Below are 26,016 nucleotides of genomic sequence, written 5' to 3'. Positions count from 1 at the left end.
TGTGAGAAATATTGGAATATAAATCTTGTAGGAAATGGTGACTGAATTCTGAGTGGCAGTAGTAATACCGTTATTGTTAATTGGATGGAAATTTCTTAGGTGTTCAATATTTAATACTTTTTCTACAGTCACTGAAGACACTACGTAATTCTGACTTGAAGCCATATATTATATTTGTCGCGCCACCTTCGCAAGAGAGATTACGTGCTTTGTTGGCCAAAGAAGGGAAAAATCCAAAGGTAAGATATCTAACACTTCTTCTGAAGCCAATCTGCTTTTTTACGTATGGTTCTGGAATGCTTTTGGTGAACAAATGCATGTGCTCTTTTTTTTTTTTTTTTTTTTTTTTGGAATTGGATGCTGGCATGGTACTGACAATGTAGAGGAGGTGGTTAGTCAGAGATCTCTGCTCCAGGCTAGTAAGCAGACTACACTAGCTGAACGTGAGAGATGTGTGACAGGAGAATCCATTTGCCTGGGGCACACATCCCTGCATTTGGGTACAAAGATGATGTTTAATTTCAAAACTGCAGAAAATATGACTTTGTGTTCAAGGTAACCTGGGAATGATTTTAGGGAGGAATTTTTTTTCTTTTTAGAATTTATCTGGTCTTGAAAAAGCACTTACTTAAAAAAATGTATTTTAAACCTCTTTTGGATAAAATTATTTCTGTGCTTGATCCTGTACGATTATTTCTCAAGACCTCAGCTTACCCAGTTCAGATCAATTATTTAAATGCAAAGCTAGCATTGACAGAATTGACACCTGCAAATTAAGCCAGGATGTTTGAAAGCTCAGAAGAGGTCCTTATTAATTTATGGGACACACATGGCATCAGCCACAACAACCCTAGGCAACTCTGCAGGTTTTGGGCAGAGTGGCTGGAATGAAGACTGTACGGAAGAAATGAACTTGGAGGGGTGTTGGTCAATGTTTGGCTGAATGTGAGCCTGCAGTGTGCCCAGTGGCCAAGAAGGTCAAGATTATCCCAGCTTGTATCAGTAGTAGTGTTGCCAGCAGGAACAGGGAAGTGATCATCCCTCTGTTCTCAGTACTGATGAGGCTGCGCCTCAAGTACTGTGTTCAGTTTTGGGCCCCTCACTACAAGAAAGACAGCAAGGTCCTGGAGTGTGACCAGAAAAGGGCAGTGGCGCTTTTGAGGGGTCTGCAACACAAGTCTTATGGGAAGTGGCTGAGGGGACTGGAATTGTTTAATCTGGAGAAGAGGAGGCTCAGGAGAGACCTTACTCTCTACAATTACCTGAAAGGAGGTTGTAGTGAGGTGGGGTTCAGCCTCTCATTACGTCTCTAGCCATATGGAAAAAGTTGCACCAGAGGAGATTCAGGTTAAACATTAGGAGAAATTCCTTCTCCAAAAGAGCGTCCAGACACTGGAATGGGTTGCTCGGGGAGGTGGTGGAGTCACCATCCCTGGGGGGAGGCATTGTAAAAACATTTAGGTGTTGTATGGAGGGACATGGTTTAATGGGGAAATATTGGTGATAGGTGGATGGTTGGACTGGATGGTCTTGTAGGTCTTTTCCAACCTTGGCGATTCTGTGATGCTATACGATTGCATTGCTACAGTAATGCAGTTCTGTAACTGGACTCTACTCTGCAGTGGTGAATAGGAAGCGCTTTTCTACCATGGAGTGCTAGTTTAGCATAATGTAGTTTGCACTGAGGAAGAAACAATTGTTCTACTGTAACTGCATCTATTCATAAGAGTTCCTAAAACAGCTGTTATCAAGAATCACTTCTCACTGAGCTCTGTGTTTTGCTCTCCATCTTTGATTTAAGGGTGTGATGTATTGTCAAATCCAAAAGAGCATTAACGTCCAAGCCTTAAATGGGAAGGTGGTGGTTATTGTTGCTTTGCCTGGGTCAAAATTAATCATATTCTCTAAGTAGATGTTTCCTCCTTCATGGTTATCCAATGAGTAACATTGTACATAAATATTACTTACTGTAATGTAATTACTGTAATGTAATTATGTACTTACTGTACATAAATATTAAATTTGCCCTTTTTTTGTTGCAGTATTCAAAGAATCCTTCAAGGACAAAAAAAAAATAATACTGTTATTGGTACTAAATCACGCTCCTTTTTTTCAAATTAATTGTGTTGGAGTTGTCTTTCAGATGGATGAAGGCTACTGTGTTAAACACCTTCCCATTATGTAGTAAAGACTATTTCTTGCATGTGTAACTTGGATTTTCCTAAGAATATGTAAAGCATACAGGAAAGAGAAATCTGTTTCAAAAGCAATTTCAGGACTATCTTTTTAAACATTTTCTGAAAATATACCTGGATATTCCTTTATGAAATACAAAAGATATGTTGCAGAAGAGGAAATGAAACGTTTTTTAGAAATCAAACTTAGAGAAATTCTTAAGTAAAACCATCTGTTTCTGCTTCTCCTTAGAATCTCTTTTCTACTTGTACAATTTTTCTGCTGTACCGTTTACTTAATTCTATGGTGATCCCATTGATTTCGGTGCGTACCTTTTATGGTGGCTCTCGTCATCTTTTATTGGTGAAAATATTCCAGTGACAGCTGCTGCCTTTGGCTGTTCAGTGTCTGCAGAGATCCATCTTCAAAGGTGTGCAGTTCGGCTCCATTCAGCTTTCGCTTTCTGCTGTCTTCTGTTTTTTTCTAGAAAGATAGTAGGCTTAGCAACCAAACTGATTTTTGAAAAACATGTTTGAGGAGCCTCAGTAGGATGTATGTCATAAAAGGAGCAGTGCTGTGTCTTCCTCATGTACTTTAGTCAAGGACTGTCTTTTACGGGATTGCCACTTGTGGCCAATGAGAAATAGTTGCCTTTGGTGTTAAAAAATCCATGCATAAGGCCTGAGTTGTTACTTTCCCTTTTCTTTTTATGGGAGGGGCTTACACACATACAATAACTCCCTGTTCTTTATTTGCAGCCAGAAGAGTTGAGAGAAATCATAGAGAAGACAAGGGAGATGGAACAGAACAATGGTCACTACTTTGATACAGCAATTGTGAATTCTGATCTTGATAAGGCTTATCAAGAGTTACTTCGGTTAATAAACAAACTTGACACAGAACCCCAGTGGGTACCCTCTACCTGGCTACGATGAAAGAGAATAATTCCAGGGGACAAATGGGCTTCAGTTGAGTAATCATTCTAAGATCACGTGTAGGTCTGCCCAGTTAGTGAGTAATAAGTGTCTGAGCTCTGGACCTCATTGGCTGCATCCTTTATAAGTGAAATTAGGTATTATTGGAAAAAAAAAAAAAAAAAAAAAAATTTAAAAAAAACAGCTTGAGAGCTGATTTAACTGTTCTAGAGGTTGTCCAAATTTTCTTTTTCTATGGTCTAGAAATGGAGACCTTGTCCGTACTAAATTCTAAAGCTTTAGATTTTTCTAGCAACAACTTTTATACGTAAATTCTCTTTTTTCTACCTAGTCACCCTTAGGAAAGCAAAGATTTTAAGTGTGTGTATTTGTATATACAGTCCACATTGTCACATAGTTATAAATATGAATGTTATTTAACTCTTAACTTAATGACTTCATGGGACATGGCGGTAGTTCAGGAGTGTAATTCTACAGATCGTTGGGCAGAGAAATAATCTACGTGTGAAAGATGTGATTAATGAGAAATCTGTCCTTTTCAAAAAATTGAAGAACAAAGATGCTACTCTGGTCTGGAGCTACCTGGTGAGGCTTGATTTTATATTCTAATTCTAAAAAACATTCCACTTTCTAATAGCACTGTAATTGGAAAATGTGTATAATGTAAATATTTCAATCCTTGTGTCGTCTTAGGCAGGCTTTTTAATTCTGGGTTGACTGCACATTAATTTTAGGTTCAATTAAAGATGAATTATATTGATCTTTTAGATGTGATATTTTTATGGAATTTTCCTTGAAACATCGGCTGATTGGAGCCGCTGTTTTCTGCAGATCTGTAGAGATATTTAGGAAGGCAGAGATTATATTTTTATGAAAAACACGTAGTTATAAAACATTGCTTGGAAGTCAGCTGAAGTTCTCATGTTTTATAACAGAATACTGGCTAAAATAGGCTGATGTGCTGAACATTGGAAGATAAGTGGGTTTTGTAATCTCTGTGAATGGCTCGTTTTGTGGCTGTTGCTCTAACAGATAACTAACTGGAATTAAAACAGCTGAAGGTAGCTATTGTGTTATAAACAAGTATTGTAATTCACTAGCCAATATAGTGTCCTGCATTTGCTCACTACTGCAGTAAAAAATGGGTGAAACACTGGTAACTGAGAAGTCGCAACAAGGTGGAACTTACTAAAACAAATAACTTGAAATGAGTGAATAGAAGGCAAAGTCTGTATCCTAGTGTGTGTTCTGCAAAACAGATCAGATCACCTCTACATCTTCAAATCTGAGCTATGACATTAGTTAACTACAACACCTGTGTCTGCAGTGGGGGGAATTCTATTGCTAAAGCTAACTGAAGATTACTATCTGGGCTGTTTGAGTTTAGGGTAGCACAGCCCTTGAATGTGAATATCTCTTAATGTTAGCCGTGGTGTTCATTACTTCCTACAGGTAAAACACGAGTTATGTCGGTTTGTTGTTCACTCCTGTCTAATGCAGAAGGATTTAACAAGTAGTTGATTTTTTTTTCCATGCTGTCTTGCATATATTCAAGTTCTAATGGAACAAACTCATACCTGTAGCTGAACAGAGACCTCCAAGTATATGGGGAATATAAAGAAATTATAAAATAACATTTCTAGTTAGTGAACTAACATTTTGGATTGAAAAATTAGAGTGTGCTCCTGTCCTGCCTGCTACAAAGCAAAATTATTTGCTGGTTTAATATTTAGGGCTGAGAAACAATTAAAGGGGTAAGTAGTGACCCTTCAGGAAAAAAAGAAAGCTGGGGGGGAGGGGGTGGGTGAAAGGATTGAAAATTCCATGTTAGGGAAAAAAAATATGTAGTGTTCTAGATATTGATGTAAGAGTAAGGTACTCAAATTGATAGGTTTTTTGCCTCACGCTGCAGGCATGTTTTCAGTTTAATCCATAGTTTGAAAACTACAATGTTCAGGTGTATTGAATGTTTCATAGGTGATAAAGTACTCGTACCAACTCTACCCTTTTTAAGAAGATTGTAGATATATTAGGCTCTTTGGTATTGACTGTGTCACTGTGGGACAAGAAGATGAAAAGCTGTAAAATTTGTTACTTAAGAGTAACTTAGCTACAGAGATACTGTCCAAATTCCTGCAGCCACAATCAGCTTGAGATGGTTGCTGAAGCCCCCTTATGTATTCAGTGTGATAGCCTGTGTCAGTCTCAGTAATTGCTGTTAATGTCTTTGATGTTTTTCTCCCCAGTTTCTCTGAAATGTTGTACAGAGGCTGCTTGTAAAGCAGTAAGTTCTTGAATGTAGACTTAAAGAATGTTGAGGTTCAGCTCTACTCTCTTAATTCCCAAGGCACACAATACTGATATCCATATAACGAGGTGCTATGATATTTATAACCAGTGTTAGCTGTCCTGCTAAAGGGCTTTAGCACCACTAAGAAATGTGCTTGGCTGTCCCATCCTGCCATCAGTTTGGATCTGGAACTACCTGGTATAAGAAATTACTCTGCCTTTTTTACTATTTTTAACGCAGATTGTGTTTATTCCCTTGAGAGTAAAAGAGAATATGCAAACTTCATTGGTGAAACACTTTATCATGGGCCTTGTAGTGAGCTGTATCAGACCAAAATGAAGGTAATCTGCATTTTTATCAGTCCAGATTTAATTAAAAGTAAACATTAGTTGAATTGTGTAAAATTTTTTGAATGTAATTACATGTTACTTCTTAAAATGTAGGGTGGGGGTTTAATGCCTTAATTAAGGTAACTTTATTCAGACCTGTGGTTAGCCCCACATTGTACTTTTATATGTGTATCTGCACTCTGTATTTTGAGACATCATGAACTGCACACTAATGTAAAAATGTAAAATATTTCTAGATTTAAAATAAATCACTGTACAATTTTATTATTGTAGTGAATCTTGGGAATTGTCTCACTGCTGTTTTCCTGAATGTGTGAAAGATGGCCTAGAAGATTATCTCTTTACTTCCTTCACTAGGATAAGTGGTGTTGGAATGGAACAAAATACGTTCTTAGGTCTACAGATTCTCTCTGCAGTCTTACTCTATTTACTTATAGCTGCTGCCTAATTTATTTTAATCACTACTTCATTTCTGGTAAATTCAAAGGCTTCATCAATCATCACAATTCATCACAAGCTTTAGGTATCCATAAGCTGCCTTGATGGGATACATTTTCACAGGGACATGCCCGTCGCCTTGTTTGTAAGCCACGGAATTTCATGTATCAGAATGCAGTGAGTTCCAGAATAAAATTTTGTTTGCTGATTTTTGGATCAGCGTCCACTTTACGCCAACTTGAAGCCCTCTTCAGCTGAATTCTATTCCAGGTAAGGTAATAAACTGCTATATGATAAATTGCCATCTGTAGAAGTAGGAGAAATGACACTGTTACAAAGTGTAAAAAGGTGCAAAAAATGGCTGTTCAAACAGCATGTATAGCCTTTTCAATGCTACCAGTAGGGGGCTTGGAGGAAAGGTGGGTTATTTGGCAATAGAAGTGGTTACCCAGGATATTGAGAAGGCTGAGGTATTAGTGACTGACAGTGCACTGGCACAGGCTACCTGGAGAAGCTGTGGGTGCCCCATCCCTGCAGGCATTCAAGGGAAAGTTGGATGGGGCTCTGAGCAACCTAATCTGTGGTGGGTGGCAGCTTTGCCCACAGCAGGGGAGATGGAACTTGGATGGTCTTTAATGTCCCTTCTGACCCAAGCTGTTCTGTGTTTCCATTAAATCAATGTGACAGTTTCCAAGCTTTTCAGACAATGGTCTTTTAGAATCAGGAGCCAGGCATAACATATTCAGCAGTTAGAACTTTTACTCGTTTCTAGTACAGACAGTATACAAGTTGGCAGAATCTCTAATTAGAACCATAAATGTTTTAGGCCAGTGGTAACGATCGTGCAACAGAAATAAATCACACAAGACTATGGATTTCATCAACAGGTTAGAAAACTAGAGCTGCCTACACTTGCATTTTACTTCACTTGTGCCAGTACCTGCTTTAAGCAACTTTGACATTAATTCACATTCTAGAAGTAGTGAACAGTGCGAGCATCTCCTTAAATAACATTTCCCACTGCTTGTAGTAGTGAAGGAAGCAATTAAAAAGGAATCTGGCTAGGCAAATCCAGAGCCGTCTTCTACAAAGAACAGTTGTGGACAGCCATTCCTATTACGTGAAGAAGCAGGCTGAACACGTAACAGAAGGCCTTCCTGATATTAAAGCACCTTATTAATCTCTCCTTTTCTTCCAAATGCTGTATTTGAGTTCCCAGATTTCTAATCTCCCAGGAGAAATCCACAGTCTGGTCAACTCGGGCTTAGACACCAAACTGAGAAGCCACATAAATATGATTGAGGCAATGTCCCAAATTATACAGTAAATGGGCATTCTGTATTTTGGGTCCCCTGCTCCAAATACAACAACTGCATCAGGTTACTCAAAGAGAAGGTCTTCATCTTTCTCTTCTGCTAAGAGATTGGCTGGTTCACGTTCCCCACCAGCAGCCCTCCTCAGCTCCCGTTCTTTCTCGGATTTTTCTTTCAGTACCTTTTTCTTTTCCTGGATCTTCTTTAACCTGTGAAAAGAAATGTGGCAGATCTGTGAAAGCAACATGATGTTTCCATAAAACAGACCAACAACAAAGATGCCATACATGTTGGCTATGATAAAGCTGCTTGGAAAAGTTAACCAGGAAATTGTCACTAGATGCTGCCCTTAAACAACATTGGTCATCTCTGCAGATTTACTTATTTACCCAAATTCTAAATGACATTCTTGACCATAAGCAAGTGTTGTATTATACTACTCTGCTCTTCTTGAATGAAGGCAGATTACATTTGTTTCATTTCAATTTTGACATCTTTTTCCTAGAACACTAGCTTCTGTGGCAGAGGTGTCCTCAAAGCAGAAGAATTCAGAGTACTGTATTCCATCATTCCCACGGGAGAAAAGATGAAGACAGCTGTGTACAACCCAGTGGTAGAGCTACATATGAAACTGTGACAAGTAATTGCAGCTCTTCAGTTGCCCAGCTCTGGAAACTCAGTGCACAGTAAGAATAGTGTTCTTTGCCTCATTTCTTGAATAATTTTCTGCTGTCCACCCTGAGGTACAGTCTATTTGTGAAAAAGAACACACTGGTCCTGTTTTACATAGTTACCTGTAGAATTCCTCTCGCTCTCTTTCATCCAGTTCTGTGATGATATAGGAAAGAGTGCGCTCGATCCTGGGAATAATCACTAAACAAATATAAATCAGGAAGTTGATGGACCGCTGCTACATTACCTGGGAAGTTACCATAATGCAGTGCACAGAGGATTATTTAAAGTTATTCTAGTAATTCTTCAAGGCTCTCTGGGTGCCCACTCTGCCACCCCATCCAAATGTAATAAACACGTTGCCACGTTTCTACTGAAAACCACCACCAAAATGTTCTAAGTTATGCTAGGAAATACTACAGAAGTAGTTATTAAAACATCTTAAGACAGAGACAATCCCCTCTTTTGTTTCTCGTGTACATACTTAAAGTAGTAAATCACAGGTCAGTGGCAGACACACCAGAATACATTTCTGTAATCTTTGCTCTGCAGGTTCTCAGTACAACTTCCTAGAACTTATCCTATACTCCAGCCCCTTTGCAGTATGTTTTATAGTAATTGTACTCAGGAGTTCTTAAACTGGTTTCAAATCATACTAACAAGCAATCAGTCAAAAGAAGAGTAGCTTCCAGGACTCAGCTCCCCATCCTGCACAGAGAGACAAAAGCACTGTGCATCCCAAAAGGAAGAATACTCACCATGTTCAATTGCATTCACACGTCTATTTGTTATTTTAATGGCTTCGTCCAAAGTAACAAAGGATGTCTGATGGAATGGGAACAAATAACAAGATGAACTCAGCATTTCCATCTATTCTACACACAAAACCAAACATTGCTTGGAAGCCAAAGCTGCTCATTTTATAGACTACATTTTTGATAGAAGCAGAATTGTTTCTAGAAATGTTGGTGCTTTTACTGTTTATTACCAGATTACATCTGAACCCTGAACTCTAGCAGCTTCAGCTACAAACTACACTCCAACCACTTCCTCAGAATTTCTTCTTAGTGCTCTGGAATGTGAAGAGGTGGTATTGTGTTTAGTGGCTGAAAAAGGGTTGAAATTTGGTTAAAAGCACTGGGACTAAAAGCCTATAATACAGCTGAAAGTAATGAGCTTACAGTCCATTGAGACTATACTTTCAGTTCAGAACTGAGAAATCAGAGACCCCCCACATTTCTTTCTCCCATCAACCTGTAAGGAGGCCAGTTCCACAAGCAGCTCCACAGCTTTGGCATAGTTCCTCTTCAGCTTAGCTAGCTGTTCTCCACCTCTGGCCAAGCCAGTCAGCTCATAGCCTGAGAAAAAAATAACATCAGGTTTGTTGCTAATGCTACCGTGGTTTATTCTTACTAGATAAAAAGCAGTATCTGCACTTTACAAACTAGAGTGATGCAGACAGCTCAGAAAGTGGCAAGATAAAGCCTTTGCCTTCTAAGAAATCTATTTTCATGATGGTTTGTGCTGCTACAAATCACTGTTGTCTATATCCACTCTAAGAGCTGCCAGTTCAAAAACATAGTAAATAAGGTTTCTCCTCATCTGAAAAACTCACTGATTTAGTAAACTAAAATCCACTATAGCCCATATTTAATCCCTTAATGTTAGAGAAACAGTACAAAGCAAAAATAGCTTTGCAAACAGCAAAACGTGGAGAAAAGAAATATTGTTGTGCCCATGATGTAAACTGACTTATCAGCAAGGCATGACAAGTATTCTTCTATTAGCACAGAATGGCTATGAGTACACAAAAGGCAGAATATGTTTTCTACTTACTGTCTCCTCCTTCCTGATAATGCTCAAAAACCGGCAAGGTTACCCCTGACAAGAAAGAACGCAGATTTGTGCAAAGGGACATAAAGGCTAATATATTTTTTTTCTTTTTAAGTACAGCACATTTGTAGTCAACGTGCTTTTAACAAATTCTGCAAGATCAGAAGCTTTGTTTCCAAAATCTTCCTATATAGTTTGAAAAAATTAAATTATGCTGATTTTGCTATTTTAATATGGAATTTCAGCATTATGCTGAGATAACGGATCAGACGTGTGAAAAATTCAGATTATTCCATTTCATTTAATACTCAATTTTATATTACTATTTTTGTACTTGGAGAATCACAGAATTGTAGGGGTAGGAAGATATCTATTTTCCTTAATATTCTTTAATCATTCAATCTTGATTATTTTTTCTTGTTTTATTCAAAAACAATTACAGATACATAATGTTCTGAAATGTATTTAATCTTGATACTTTATTTCCTGATTTATTTTCAGTAATGGTAGTTTATGACAATTATGCTCTGTTTGAAGATCTAAAAATTAGGACTGCAGTTTACGTACATTCATTTCATCTTATGAGAGGCTAAACATAAAAATTTATCTCCTGTATCTAAAAAATCTTAGCAAATTATAAGCGTTCCTACTGTTAAATGAATAAGAGAAACAAAGAAGAACAGATGGTGTTTGGAGACGTTCTTACATATTCCAGAAAGTGCTCCCACAGCTCCCCTGAAAGTTGAAATGTCTATTGTCTACAAAAGAGTCACCTGCTACATTGTCTTTCTTAGCTCTGATCTTGACTTGAGCTTTGTTCACATTCTGGATCACGGTGGTACTGTAAAGAAGAAAAGATGTATCTTAACCAGGAACACCGAAGTGGTCCATTACTTCATCATTATATCCAAAGAGAAGGAGTTATCAGGTAACATTGTTATCTGCAGCTAATGGCTTTCCTACAATGCTTGGCAACAAAAGCAGCAGTCTTCACAAAATGTAACTCTGGAAATGTTCTAGACCAAGTACACAAAGCATTTCTAAAAACTAGCAAGTTATCTGGTGAATGACACTAAAATATCTTAAAAACATTTAATCTTAATCAACTTGAGATCTTCTTCCCACTGAAAGCAATTTCAAGGCTTAAATGCAGATCAAGACCACACCGCTGTTCATTTTTACAAGTTCATATTTATTTGTTCCTTCAGAACAGTATTAAGTTTGTTTACCCATTAACTCTTACTATGTTAACGACCTTGAGCTGGTACAACAGTTCATCCTGAAGGATTCTGAAGCGTCTCATATTCATCCAAGAACAGGTTACCGTACCAGCTCTTCCACTGGAGTACAATTTACTTACTGGGTGGAATCTGACTATTGTTTATAGCTAAACACCATATTAAGACAGAAAACTGCACCATATCCAAATGAAAGGGCAAAAATGCCTTTTGCCCTCCAGCAGCACACAGGTTACTATTGTGTCTGATCACTGAGCTCTTCCCCATAAATTGGTGGTACCATCAGCTGAATCATTAACAGTTCCCCAACTTTATTCCACAAGACCGACGTATGCTTAGATGAATTACACAAACAGCCTAGTTGGAATTGTAATTTATTAAAATACAATTAAAAGGTTAGTTTCTCCTGTCACAAATAGCCCTCACTAGCCCTAGTGAGATGAGTGGTCATGAAACAAGAGGCTAAAACAATTAGTAGAAGCCCTGAATGTCTTACTGGGAGAAAACATCACATTTTAGATCCCAACCTCAAGTCCACAACAAAACCAAGATAATACGTAATCCAATACTCTGCTAAACATTCTTGTTTACCTGTGTTCTAGATTCTAAACTGAAAAATCCACCTCCTTCTCAAATCAAGAATTTGCACATAAATTCTCTTAATTTTTCAGCTCGCTTTTCTTACATGTTTCCATCACACAAACGATCACTCTCTTGCAGTTGTCTCTCGCCTTAATGGAATTCACTTGTCATGTCCCACTATGTCTGCTGTCTTTTTTTTTCCTTGTTAAAAGTTCATTTAAGAAATTTCTTATTTCCAAAAGAGAAATCAACAATCAAAAAAGCATGCCCATAAGATCAGCAATCCTTACCTGAAATCTCCTGCTGTAAACTTTGCCTCGGCAAGTGAAAAGGCAGCTTCTCTCATCACCTCACCCATCAGCAACTTAGTCTGTTTTTTTTTTTAAAGAGACATCAAATACAAGATACATTTTTTTTTTCAAAGAAGACAAGAAAACAATAGGAAATATAAGAAAGAAGGAAAGAGAAAGTACTCTATCTGCAGTTTACTCTCAACTTGCTAATTAGAATTTTCAGATGACTGGTAAAAAATGAAATACAATTAAAACCCATCCGATATGGTAGAAAGTAACAAGATCTACTAAGTTCTACTGAAATCTTCTAAATTTATATACTGCTGCAGACATGAAAGCAGAGTTGTGCTCCCCTATCCTCAGTAGTATCCCTTACAAATAACGGGTTATCCACAACGTTGTCCTACATTCTGGTTTATCCAATGAACTTAGAAGAATGAGAATGCACAACTGACAACCAGCTTTCAAATCAAGTGAGCCTAAGAGAGAAAAATTCTAATTTGCCTACCTCAATAATTTTCTTAAGGATCTGCCTGAATCGGAGTGTCAAAGCGTCAGACTTCTTCTTCAAGAGGTTGCGACCTGTTTGAGCTCCCTTCAAACGAGCCTTCATGATGGTCTGAGCCCTGTTACAGAAAAAGAAATAAAAATGCCCTGCTTCAGCCAAAGGCATTTAAGGGGAAAAAAAACTTATGTCCATGTCAGAAAATGTTGTATGACTAATTATGAAGCAATAGAGAAACATCAGCATGGTACAACAGGAAACAATTTCGATTTATTTATTTCCAGTAGCAAACTTCCAAGTTTCTGGTGCAAAACTATGAACTGAAGAAGCATCTAAATCTCTCTTCCCTTTCAGCTGTGGAGGATATTTAATTTGAAGAATCTTTTTGACTTAACTAAAATCTCAGTCACTATACTTACACTAACTTAAGCTACTGCTTTGTTTATAGAGCTATAATGCACAAAGGACAACATTCAGGTCTGTAAAACTTTTTCCTCTCCAAAAAAATAAGCACAGTTACGATTCTGTCTACACAGTGAACACAGTCACTTCTCCACTCCACTGGCTTGATATGAGAATAACTCCATTGAAGTTTACAAGAAGCACACGCACTTTCTGAATGTCCACGAGAAAAACAAAGTCTAAGAACAAAAAAAAGCAACTCGATGTTTCCAACAAACATACCCCTGTTACCACCTTGAACTACCTTCACACTCTGCTCACCACCTGCCAGGGACCGGCTCCCTTTCTGGTTCAAGCAAGACCTCACAGGCTGAGAGAGCATTAAGGAAGTCATGTTTACCATTTAGGAGGCTGAGCAGCTTCTGTAAGCAATCGTAGCCAGCACAGCAGAGATCATGCCAGCGGCACAAAACAAATAAACCTTGTACAATTCTGTCAGTTAACAAAAACTTCTTTGTGGAGGCAGGCCACCTGTAGTTTTAACATCCTAACTTACACTCCTATCAACTATCAGCCAGTTATTGCCTTCCCACCACATTGACGTGGCAGCACGCAAAACAGATACCTTTTAAAAGAGACTGAGGTGCCTCATCCTCAGACACATAAATTGAATGAAAGGAGCCAGAGAGCAGCTGACTTGGTAGGTGCTATCATTTACTTCTGACTTGAGGTTAAAAAGAGAACCATGCAGCACATTAACCTTTCCATATAAACTGTTACCTCACATCTAACAGTTCGTCAGTTTTAAGCACTTGCGTTCACTGCAATGCCAGCTGCTGTGCTGAGCCCCGTCAGGAGACACCTGACCGCATGACACACCGTCTGCTGCTCTCTGGGAAGCTACGGGAAATCTGACTGCACGCTGCACTTCCCTTTTTGTTCTTTTTTTTCTACAGGCTTTACGGCCAGCCTGTCGTACAACGGTGTCGGCGTCCTCTGTGGAACAGCAAAGGGCAGCGGCTGTTTGAGTCGTGCGTTCTCCCCGACACGCACTCTTATTTCGTACATGGAGCCCCGTGCAGCCGCAGGTCTGTCTGTGCGCGCTGACGGCTGGCTTCGAGCCGCCCGAGGACCCCGCAGCCTCTGGCCGCTTAGAGACGCGTTTACGCAAGAAGCGACCCCAGAGCTCTCCCTCCCAACCCGGCGCCTCGGTCCCGGGGGCGGCCGCTCGCTCCTCAGCCTGCCCGCGCCGCGGCCGGCCGACACTCACATCCGCGACGGGAAGATCTCGATACGGTCCTTGCCCGACATAGTGGCGGCGACGGTCGAACGGGCCCGGTCCCGCTGTCACCTCCGCGGTCGCCGGTCATGTGACGCGGCGCTACGCCCGCCCCGCCCCGCGGCGGAGGGAGGGGTTTCCCAGGGGGCGCCGCGGTGCGAGGCGGGACGGCGCACGCGCAGTGGGGTTGGCGGCTGGGCGCACGCCGAAGCGGCAGCGGGGGCAGCGCAGGAGGCAGGGTCGCGAGCGCGGAGCTCAGAGCGCGGAGCGGGACCCTCGGCCGTCGCCAGGTAACGGCCGCTCTGCCGGCGCCGCGCGGCCTCTGCTCGCGCCCTACGACCGGACCGCGCCGGCTCGGGAGTGGTGCGGTGTGGCCGAGGCCGGGCCCTGCCACTTGGGCGCGGACGGGGCGAGAGGAACCGGCGGCGCCCCGCGTGGCCCGGCCTGGTGGCTGTGGGCTCCCCAGGCGTCTCCCGTCGCCGCGTTGCTGGACGTGACCCCTTCCGCCTCCCCGCGGCTTTCGCCGGCGGCCGCGTCGGCCACGCTGCGGCCGAGGGAGGAGGCCGGCTAGAAGTCGGTCTTGTTTCGCCGGCTCCTGCTCCAGCCTGTGCGGCCGGGCGGGGTTACAGCTTAGCTTCAGCGTTTCTAGCGGCGTGGGAACATCGTAGAGTCATAGAATCATAGAATCATCGAGTGGTTTGGGACCTTTACGATTGCGATCACCTAGTTCCAATCCCCTGCTATAGGCAGAGACGCCTCCCTCTTGACCAGGATGCTCACGGCCCGTCCAGCCTGGCCTTGAACGCCTCCAGGGAGGGGAGAGCGTTTTCAGCGTACGGGGCCAAGCGCTGGTGCTGGTGTCTGAGGAGAGAAACAAACGCACAGCGATCTGTCTTTGGTCTGTTTTTGCTTACTGCGTTTGATGGGCTAGAGAAGTGAACTGTAAAACATGGGGTTTAAGCTTAGCGGTGTTTTTTTTCAGGTCTCAGATTAGGTGGAGTTACATGAAAGCTCCAGCATTTCTGTAGCTTCTCTGCTAGATTGCCTCCCCTTTCTGAACATTAAAAAAAACAAAACAAAACAAAACAAAAAAATAATAATCAAGTCTTCTGTATTATGTGGCTGTGTTTTATGTAGCGCTTGGCATTATCATCCTACAGTTCCAGAGCAGTGCTGCAACATGCTGATGTAACAAACCTGGAGGAAGTGTGTGTTTGAGTCAGCCTTGTGAGCTCCTGCTCCTAAAGCATTCTTAAATTTCTGGATTAAACTTTCAGGCGTAGACAAAAGAAGTGAGGCTAACTCTGGTTAGCAGAGATGGGCATTGCTGCCCTCATCAGGGAAGTGAAGCAGGTTAAGCAACTTATGTTTTTTTTCCTCCTGGTTATCTATATGTTAGGTTTTCTTTTGTGTTTCTTTTTTTTCTTTTTAATCATTTTTAAAGCCTGTTCTGTTTAGTGCTTCATTCACATCAGGCTACTTCTACCTTCTGTTCTAATTCTTTCCTTTATTTCTTCAGAAAGCTGACAGATGGCCTCAGGAGTAGTTCCTGCAAGATTGTTCCAGCCATCTTGCTGAGTTTAGAAAACCATCTTCTAGTGTCTCCTTCCGCTCATAGTGGAGAAACTTTGCTCTACCTCTTACTTTCATAGCCTTTCACATGCTGTCTAACAGTATTTATAGAAATACCTGTTAGCACTGTGGGTTTCTTCTCTCCCATGTCCTCCTGTTGCTGAAGCCTATTTTCCAACTTTAATTTTATCTTATGAACTGGATGAATGTAAGAGTGCAGTGCCTTCTTTTCACCACTTGAAGTCGCTTCTGTATCGGACCGCAACATGGATAATAAAATCTGGGTAGCAAACTTCTACTTTCTTGAAGTATATGTCTTATATATATATCTTGAATAGAAAAAGAAAGTTAGAAAAAGGTTTTGCTCATTTTAAAATATCAATTAATCTATAGCTTATCTGTTAAAACCAAGCTATATGCTACATAAGCCTTATCCTAGTTTGCTCTTTCTAGTGTTAGTGTTCCTCTCTATCCTCATTGGTCTCTGCTGCTTTTTAACACTTCTATAGGAGAAGGCAGTGATGTACTCTGAAATGTCATCCTTGTTTCTTTCTGTTCACATTCCAGAATGCCAGCACTAAGCTGTAGGTTCTACCAGCATAAGTTTCCAGAGGTGGAAGATGTAGTGATGGTCAATGTTCGATCCATTGCTGAAATGGGTGCTTACGTCAGCCTGCTAGAATACAACAACATCGAAGGCATGATCCTTCTCAGTGAGCTGTCCAGAAGACGTATTCGTTCCATAAACAAACTCATCCGCATCGGAAGGAACGAATGTGTCGTGGTCATAAGAGTTGACAAAGAGAAAGGTACCTGGGGATACTCTGGGCTATATCAGGATTGAATTCAAAAAGAGAAGTGCGGACAAACTGGGCTGCTTAAATATGAGTAGTTTTGCCAGTTCTTTGTGTGAGGCACTTAAGCTAAGTAGACCATCATCCTTGCTATCTGATGTTTATGACCATTTTTCCCTTTGGTAATTGGGTTAATGAAGGTCAGTCACATCACCAAAGATTTGCTTAAATGGGTACTCGCCAGCTCAGTGTTTGGTCAACAAACTGTAGTGGAGTTTCTTTTTGATATCCGTGCAGATTTTAAGTCCTGACTGAAGAGAGAAAGGTCATCTAACGTAGTAGTAGAATGTAATGCTTGCAGCCTGTCCTGTGCCGCAGTGTCTTGAATCTTGCCTATAAAATAGATCATATGTATGTAATTATTACATGCATTCTATAGAAAGTCACAAATTGACATTGTATGGACTCTTTCTGTGCTCTGAATATTTGAATCTTTGACTTTAAAGGGTTTTTTTAATATATATTTTCTATTTAGGGCATGGTTTTTGAACTTGGTTCTTTGCATGCTAGCGTGGTTTTTACCAAACCTGTGTTCAGTGACAGAGAAAGGGGATCACACATTGATGAAATACGAGGCAAATTTTTTTGAGTTGGGAGAGAAATTATTCTTAAGGCACAAGCCTACAAGAATACAGTAGAATAGTTTCTCTCTTGTAAGCACTTACAGTTGGAAGAATAAGTTGGTACCTTAATTTGGATTATGACTTGGTCAAAATCATTAAGCTTCAGTTTTGTTACTTTCTTTAGCAACTGACAGGGATAGTGCAGGCAGTGGGCAAGTCTTGAGCCAGAGCATTTGTTGCACCTTTCACATGAAGCAATTACACTTGGTTTGTGCAGTGTCTGACAATTCCAAAATGGTTTTTCCCTGGTAGGTTATATTGACCTGTCAAAAAGAAGAGTTTCTCCAGAGGAGGCAATCAAATGCGAAGACAAATTCACAAAATCAAAGACTGTAAGTTGCTTTTCTGTGTTCTGGCACTGTATGCTGCTGTCTTCTTTCCTGAATGATGAAAGTACTTAGATGTAACATAGCATAAGAAATAAAGTCCTGTTCTCATTTATTAGGCATACTCTGACTGTCATTTCCCGTGTAAAATATAACCACTCTGCCTCAGTGCTGTGGAAAACTGATTATTAGGTAATTAATAGATCAAGTGAGGTGACAGTTGAAAATCTGTATTAAAAGGATGGTACTTAAATGCTAGAAATCCAGAAGCATATCCTACTTTAATGCGTCAGGCAAATTTTATTAGAAAAGGATGCAGATAGTTAAAGGCATTGCATCTCACTCTTACTGCTCTGTGGTCATAGGTTTCTGAAAGGAATGCTTACTGTTATTTATTAATTTGATTCTGATTTTTTTAATGTACAAGTATACTGAGTCTTTAACAACCTGATAATACTTCATTTGTCAGTTTCTGTGGGATAATTATTTTGACTTTGTAATTGCACAGCAGAAGTTTAGATTAATAAAGTGGTTTTGATGTTTTGTGGGCATGTAGAACTCTGTAATTAATTGTTAAATATAGGGAAAAAGTATTTTCCAACATCATGCAGTATTTAGAGTCCAAACACTTGAATCACTGATATTTTTTACAGTGTTTTTATCAACTATTTGGGGTCTGGGTTGTCGTCTGCAGAACTCAGGTTTATGCTGCACAAACTGAGTAGGAGTCGGTCGTTATGTGAGAGTGGATAAGTGAGGGGGAGGGTGATTTCGTTTTGGGTTTTTTTTTTTTAACATCCCTTTCGTGTTCAAGGTGTACAGCATTCTTCGCCACGTTGCTGAGGTGTTGGAGTACACGAAGGATGAACAGCTTGAGAGTCTGTTCCAGAGGACTGCCTGGGTATTTGATGACAAGTACAAAAGACCGGGATACGGTGCTTATGATGCATTCAAGCATGCAGTCTCGTAAGAATGTTTTTTCTGTCTGTGGAGATTTATTTCATAATGACAAGGAATTATTTTCTGGAATAGATACATCTTTATTTTTTTTAAGGGTCAGTCAGTTGAGAAGAATGTACTGCTTGAGTACACTTACTGATTTTTGATCTCAGTCTTCCAGTTGCTTAGTGCAGTTATCTCTCTCACTACTTTGTTCAAGTTTCCAATGCTCTTGAGAAAGAAGACTCGAGTTGTTTTCTTTTTTATCTCTTTGAAAATCCAATTTTGCCTAAGTTACTCTTCTAAAAGCAGTAACAGAATTTGATTTGGATGAATACTGAGGCACTCACTGAAGAATGTTTTTAAGAGAAACAGATTATTACAAATACTGAGGAGATTTATATGGCAGATGATCCTGTGATGTTTCTAGTAGAAGCAACAGCACTAATACTGGTTTCTCTGTCAGAATTTATCTGTTCTTAGACTGCATCAGGTGTTCTTGTCATATATAGTTCTATCTGAAGAGATTTCAGCTCGCTGCTCGTTTGTTTGTCACCGGCTGAACTTTTCCTTTATAAATGCAACATGCTGGTTTGTTAGTTCCTTGCACATCCAAACTGAAAGAGTGAAAATAGGGTGAGTTTAGAGATGGAATTACAAACAGGAGAGTTGGAAACAGTGATTCTAAGGGAGTATGCACCAAGATTGCTTGTTGTTGATATTTTTTATTTGTGATACTTTAATTTACTTTCAGAATGAAGTCATTTGGTTTCCCTCTAAAGATTCTGCAATAAAATTGGCAACAAAATAAATTTTTCAATAAGCACTTCTAGTGCTTATATCAGCGTAACACTAGATGGCAGTGATAAGATGGTAGACAATCATATTGAGTCAAAGAAGCAGGGCATTTGGCAGTATTTTTCATTAACTTAAAACCTTTTTTCTTGTTTTAGATAAGAGAAAACAGCTATAGGCCTTAGAGGAGCTGCTTTTTTATTTTCTAATTTCAGAGATATTTGGGATAAAACTAATATGGCAGTAAAGAGAAATGACAGCTTGTGAAAAAAATTTATCCTTTCTTTAGCTGTAAATGTAGCCAGCAGATAGATCTGTCTGTGATCCAGTTACTGTTAAAAATTATTAAATATGTTACTTTGTAGAAAGATGGGAATCTTTCTTTTGTATGAAAACTCAAAAACCTCAGGTTCGTTGTGAGTTTATCTTCACATTGGAGGAAACATAAATGGCAAGCAGTTAGATGTGTTTCTCATTCCATATATAGTGTACAAGGCAGAAGACGTTACTGTTTTTTTGGTTGTTTCATTTCTTAGACAGAGGAAAAAAGCAGGTTGAGTAAACTGTCTGCTTTAAGTGCTTCCATTATAAAATACACTGTAAACAATTTATTTTCCTCCAGTATTTTGGCGTAAATAAGAAGTTTGTGTGTTCTGTTTGCTAATAGATCCATGTGATTCTGTGTAAGAATATTGAAATAACGTCAGAGGTTCATGTTGTGTCATATCTCACTTCAGTACAACTCCTGTGCTGTTTCTTGTCTTGGCTCAGAGATCCTGCCATCCTGGACAGCCTAGATCTCACAGAGGAAGAGAGGCGTGTATTGATTGACAATATTAACAGACGTCTGACTCCTCAAGCAGTGAAAATCCGAGCTGGTGAGTTCTTTCCAGATCGTTAGTGAATAGATTTTTGACACTTGCAGTAGGCTGTATCTTGTAAACTATAAACTCATTTCAGACTAGTGGCTCGTGGTGCTGAATTTTGAGAGAAGCTGATCTTTTTGAATTAAGCTGTGTTCATTGAGAAGTGATAGCAGAATGTCTGTATGGATCCTGACTCAAAGTCCAAGCTGGTTTGGCTTTCCCACTGCTCCCACTCTCCACGTGCAAATTCCTTGGAACACAAAGTAGTTCTAGTACATGCTGTCATGTTGCACTGGCACACCAAATACTTCAATATCTTTTTATGGATTCAGTAATAACTGTATTTTTTCTCATTATTGAAAGTGTTAAATTCTTTTGTTCCCTGTTAGGGTGGTTGATCTCTGTCAGCATGGCTAGGTCAAATGTCCTGTCCAATTATCCATAAACAGAGACTATTAGGTCTGACTTTGTTCCAGTTGTATTTCTTGCTGGTTGAGTGCAAACCACTCAGCTGGACATGTTAGTTTAAGCCAAGCCTGTGTGTAATATATTCATAAAGTTTGAGCATCTTTGTCTCAGAAGCTCAGTGTTGGTGCAGAACAAGTATGCAGCTCCAGTCTACTTAAGAAGATGCTGTAAAACTGTAGATCTGGTTATACAGCTAAGCAAGCAGCTTAAAAGCATATTTGCCATTAAAGATGTAGTCAGTGAGCAGTGTTGTGTTTTTAACTGCATTCAGAAATTGTCTTTGCAAGTGTACACTGAAGAGCAGTAACACTGATTGCTGTGGAGGGAAAAAAAGATATTCCATATCCATGTGACAGTCAAGCTAAAGAGGGGAGCACAGAAAACAAAATCATGAAAATTCGACCTATTATTTTAGATCACCAAGAGTGAACAGAAACTTCAACTATGTGAGTAGGATTTGATTGCCATGAAGAATGGAATTGCTAACATAAACAACACTTGATTTAGCTTTGAAAATAAAGTGCATTTGAAGGGCATGTTCACATACTTTCTTCATCTTGCCTATTTTGTTCTGATGGTCTGAGTTTATTTGTAATTCAAGCATACAAATTTTCATTGGCTTACAGTCTCATCCTGAGGCTGGCTGGGGTGTTTTCCTGGGAATATGTTTGGGATAGCTGAAAATTAGGGTGTTACTTTCAGTCACCTGGGAGGGAGATTAGCTCCTCTGTAGAAGTAACCTCTTGCACCATTGCTACATAGATTTAAAAAAGAAAAACAAAAATCTTTTAAAACTAATTAGGAAATTATAGATGTGACCACACAAGCCTAGGCCTTCATTTCATTTCCAAATGTTTAGAAAAAGCTACAGTAGCTATTATTTTTAACTGTATCTTAATATGGCTTATCTTCAAAATAGTAAGACACCTCTGTGTTTGTAAGGTGATGTGTTATTGTAGCTGTTGACAGACTTCTGTGAATTTGTGGCTGTGCACTTTCTCGAGTTTTTATTTTCCTGGTAGATCTTTTGTTTTCTTCAGTATCTGTTCCTTGATCTCTCCATGTTAAATGTATCATTGTTCTTGAAGAACAATTAAATGCATCACTACTATCCTGTTGAATTTATTGGGCAGGGAGTGAGTGAATATAGGTGCATAATTTCGTATCTAGGATTTTCAAAGCACAACGTAAAATGTTCTAATCTAAAGAATTTAAGACATCTACATCAACTTACAAGCCAAGAAGTTGAAATATTTCCTCTACTTTGGAAGATACTGAAGGTATCATTGTGAATAAACATTGGTTGCTAAGAAACTTCATTAAAGTTCAGGTTAAAAAAAAAAAGTTTTACGTTTCTACAGCTTCTGATAGCTTTAAAGTTTTTTTTTAATTGCTATTAATCTGTCCTAGATATCGAGGTTGCATGTTATGGTTATGAAGGCATAGATGCAGTGAAAGAAGCTCTGAGAGCAGGATTGAACTGTTCCACAGAGAACATGCCCATTAAAGTAAGTGTCTGTCTTAACCATGAAATCCAAAGCAAAGTTTTCAGTACTGTGCAGTTGTCACAGTCACGTAGCTGAGGGAAGCCGTGTCCTTGCTTCCTAGTTCTCCTGTCTAGCACATGCACAAGGCTTCCTTTCTGCTGTGTGATCCCAGTTGTTCCTGTGACTGTGCTGTGGCTTTTCAAGTTCATTCCAAGTTCAAGAAGCTGTTTTTATTCTCTTCTATTAATTGATGTCTACTATTTGCATACTACATACTTACTGTTCCTTTATATAGCCTTATAGCAGGTAGGGAGCAAAAAACTTTCTTTTCAGAAACAAGACTTTGTAAGAAAAGGAATATTTTGTCCACATGTGTTTGGTAGAAGGGCTGCTCATACTTAGGTATAAACTTTCCACTCCAAACACTGTAGGTTATTCAGTGTGTTACTACTGAGTGTTTGGAAAAACCTCACAAGTGCTTGAAAATATTTTCTTACAATGATTTTTTTATAACAAAAGAAACAATGTACTCATCCAGTTGTCTTCATAAAAAAAAAGAAAACAAAAAACAAAGAACACCTGAACACCTACTGGTTGTCACAATCTTCTAATTGAAAAATCAGTGGTAGGCTGCTTTAATGGTGTGGGAGTTGGTATTCTCAACATTATTTGTCTGAATGAGCATAATATGTGGGAATAATTGGTTTTTGTACTAGGAATTAGACAGTCTGTGTGGTTTTTTGTGTGTGCTATTTTTTTCCAAGTTACACATGCTTTCAGAAACAGCTTTTCTAATGGGAAAACGTTTATTTTCTTCTACTGAGCATGTTTTACTGTTGTTTATTTGGTTTTCTTTTCTTCCCTATGATGTGCAACAGATCAATCTGATAGCTCCTCCTCGGTATGTGATGACTACTACAACACTGGAGAGAACTGAAGGACTCTCTGTTCTGAATCAAGCCATGGCTGTCATTAAAGAGAAAATTGAGGAGAAGAGAGGAGTCTTCAATGTGCAGATGGAGGTGAGAACACTTTGCATTCTAGAATGTAACTGATTTACTGCATAATATTTTGCAAGTAGAGTAAGATCTGTAGCACTGGGAGGAGTTTGAGCAAAAGGCATTAGGGAACTTGGAAGAAAAAATGAAGCATAAAGTTCAGTATTCCTGAAATAATCGAATGACCAGAAATTGTATGCTGCTTCTGTTTTATTAAACAATCTCTGGATACACATTTTATTTCTTGATCTAGGATCAGAACCACCAACCATAAATTTCTTTTCCTTCTCAATCTGCAGACAATGCTTTTTAATTGTTTTTCCTGTGTGTTTTTTTTTTGTTGCTGTTGTTTTTTTCAGCCTAAAGTTGTTACTGACACAGATGAGACTGAGCTTGCAAGGCAGTTGGAAAGACTGGAGAGGGAGAATGCTGAAGTAGATGGAGATGATGATGCTGAGGAAATGGAAGCAAAAACCGAAGATTAAATACTCTGGGATATTTAGAAGAGAAATCACATGAAAAATTGGAGACCCCACTGCAAACACTCTGGACTAAATGTTTCCAGTATTGAAAGCTTCAAATGCAAATACTTGAAGTATGTTACTGGTTTTAAAAGACCAATAAAGCATCTCCTACGTAACATTTGATGCAGCAACTTACAGATTGAATCCTTCAAAAGAAAGGTGCCAAGTCATATTCCAGACACAAATCTCACGACCAGAGGGAGGCTGCAGCTCCATGTTTAACACTTACATACGTAACAATTCCAGATTGGTGATTGCAGCTCAATTAATGATGTCTTCTATAAGCACGAAAACCACACAGGTTTAACAGTTCTATACAGGATGTGTTTGAGAAATATCCAATAAAGTTCTGGGCTATGTAACCTGAAGCTTCTTTTTTTTTCTTTATCTTTTGTTAAATTGCCTGGAGAGCTATCATCAGTTGGTGATTCCACTGTAAGGATGAAAAGGGCTTCCTTGTTTAAAATCAAAGGCAAGAAGTAGTGGAATCTTGTTTTTTTTACAGGTTTGTTGATGTAGATTTCTTTCTCGGAGTATTTTTCTTCTGCGTTTAGGTATTCAGATCTTACAGCTTCAATAAGTATAGTTGATAACAGAAATATAGTTACTTTGTTCCTGTATGTGAATATAGCAGGAGCTTTAATGAGTTTATTCATACTTTAAAATAGATAGTGCTGTATTCTGAGCTAACTGTTGCATGACCTTCCAAGTCCGTGTGTGCTAAATCTAGTTTACACTAGGCTGAACTGTTTATCTCCTCAAAAGAGGAGAAACAAGATGGGCTTTCCATGCAGTGGGGAAAAAACCTTCAGTTTGCCCTTGACTGTGGGAATTGAGGGGACAGTTCTTTTTAAAAATGAAACTTGTTCAAGTTGCTGATTTTTTTCATGTATTTATTTTTTTTTCATAGTTGTATCCTATATTGCACATCGTTTTTCCTCCTTTTGTGCTGTTTCAGGAGTAAATGCACGAGAAAATGCATTTTAGATGTTAGGACAGCCTTGTCATAGTTTGAAGTTGTATTCTATGTATCTGATAACTTTCTGGTTTTCTTCCTCAGTTCACTAGAACAGTGAATTGACCTCTGTTACTCACAGCGCGTGAGTACTCTGACAAAAGAACAGAGTATTTAAGAAGTGAAATATCTTCCTGTGATCTGTATACTGAGGTAATGCTGTGAAAAATCACATTAAAAATGAGCCAGCCTTACTTGTAATAGTGTTAGCAAGGGATTACATTTAGTGTTGCCTTTAGGAGCTATTTTGCTGTGTTAATAGGTGAGCATCGTTTCTGCCAGTAACTGACTGGATGTGTTGCAGTAGCTGGAAGGAGGAGCTCTGACGTGGCTGATGTAGGGCTGTTAGCAAGGTGCCTGAGGCAGCACTGAGAGCACAGCTTCATTCTACTGCGTTGGTTTGCATGTTGGTGCCTTGGGTAGTTGAGTTGAGGATCCTTAGCACTTGTTCCCTTCTGTCTTGGCCAGTCTGTTTGGCGTGTCTGTGTCTTTGCCTACCAAGCACTTTGGTAAGTGTTGTGGGCTTTGTGTGTGAAAATCTTTGTATAACGTGAAGTCACGTGTTCCTGTTGTTCATTAGCAGCTATGCTGCCTGCTAGACTGTCAGTGTAGGACCAAAGTCTTTGCTACAGTGCTCATGTAGTCAACTGAAGGGAAAGGTATGATGTAACTGTAGCATCAGATGTGAGGATCTCAGCTTGATTTTCATATATCAAAAAAGTTTTGTAAGTTTGGCAACTTGAAAATAATTTTGCTTACAGAATCCTTTAAGGAGTCATTAATACAAAGAAACACAAATGTTAGATGGGATCAAGCACACCATCTAGTAATGCAGTCCTTTATCCTGTTTCTCATTAGAGGAAGTAGGAGGCTGCTAATGGAGGAGTGTCCAGCTTTCTTGGGATGGTTGTATTTTGGTTGGCTCTCAATAGAGTGAAAATTCCTTGCTTTATTCTTGGATTCTGGCCTTCATTATTTTTCAGATGCAGTGGAACTGGCATATTGTTCTTTGTAGCCAGATCTGTGTTTAATTTCTCATAGATTTTTGTGGTCCAGAGAACAGACAGCTAACAGCTGTTTTAAAACACGGCCACATTTATACAGTTAATTTACAAATGCTCTTGCATCAGAATACTCATGAAAATCTGCCATCTTCCACTTCCATCTAGAAATGTTTCTTTTTTTTTCCCCACTTTATTTCATCCTTAATCCACTCAAGCAACTAAAGATGTAGTGGCATCCTA

At 39.3% G+C, this 26,016-nt stretch overlaps 3 protein-coding genes across 3 annotated transcripts in view; 2 read left to right on the top strand and 1 right to left on the bottom strand.

The window, feature by feature from the left end:
- PALS1 (protein associated with LIN7 1, MAGUK p55 family member) overlaps positions 1-5,627 on the top strand; it is a 51,461-nt gene extending 45,834 nt beyond the window's left edge. Inside the window, exons 13-14 of the mRNA XM_048947458.1 lie at positions 129-239; positions 2,934-5,627. Of these exons, the coding sequence (XP_048803415.1) occupies positions 129-239; positions 2,934-3,110 (288 nt within the window). The 3' untranslated portion in view covers positions 3,111-5,627. The remainder of the gene's footprint in view (positions 1-128; positions 240-2,933) is intronic.
- Positions 5,628-6,927: 1,300 nt separating this feature from the next.
- On the bottom strand, positions 6,928-14,430 carry ATP6V1D (ATPase H+ transporting V1 subunit D). Its single transcript, XM_048947472.1, has 9 exons — positions 14,297-14,430; positions 12,628-12,745; positions 12,117-12,196; positions 10,780-10,847; positions 10,010-10,054; positions 9,428-9,531; positions 8,932-8,998; positions 8,296-8,374; positions 6,928-7,710 (listed from the first exon to the last, which is right to left on the bottom strand). Exons 1-9 carry the CDS (start codon positions 14,335-14,337, stop codon positions 7,569-7,571), a joined length of 744 nt encoding a protein of 247 aa, XP_048803429.1. The 5' UTR covers positions 14,338-14,430; the 3' UTR covers positions 6,928-7,568.
- A 35-nt stretch (positions 14,431-14,465) lies between these two features.
- On the top strand, positions 14,466-24,125 carry EIF2S1 (eukaryotic translation initiation factor 2 subunit alpha). Its single transcript, XM_048947466.1, has 8 exons — positions 14,466-14,595; positions 16,445-16,686; positions 17,607-17,686; positions 18,495-18,646; positions 20,186-20,292; positions 22,159-22,256; positions 23,114-23,257; positions 23,593-24,125. The coding sequence occupies exons 2-8, from the start codon at positions 16,446-16,448 to the stop codon at positions 23,716-23,718; spliced, it is 948 nt and encodes a 315-aa protein (XP_048803423.1). The 5' UTR covers positions 14,466-14,595; position 16,445; the 3' UTR covers positions 23,719-24,125.
- Positions 24,126-26,016: the final 1,891 nt, after the last annotated feature.

Source organism: Lagopus muta, chromosome 6, assembly GCF_023343835.1.
Source record: "Lagopus muta isolate bLagMut1 chromosome 6, bLagMut1 primary, whole genome shotgun sequence".
NCBI classification, from domain to species: domain Eukaryota; kingdom Metazoa; phylum Chordata; class Aves; order Galliformes; family Phasianidae; genus Lagopus; species Lagopus muta.
This window is presented reverse-complemented; position numbering and strand designations above follow the sequence as displayed.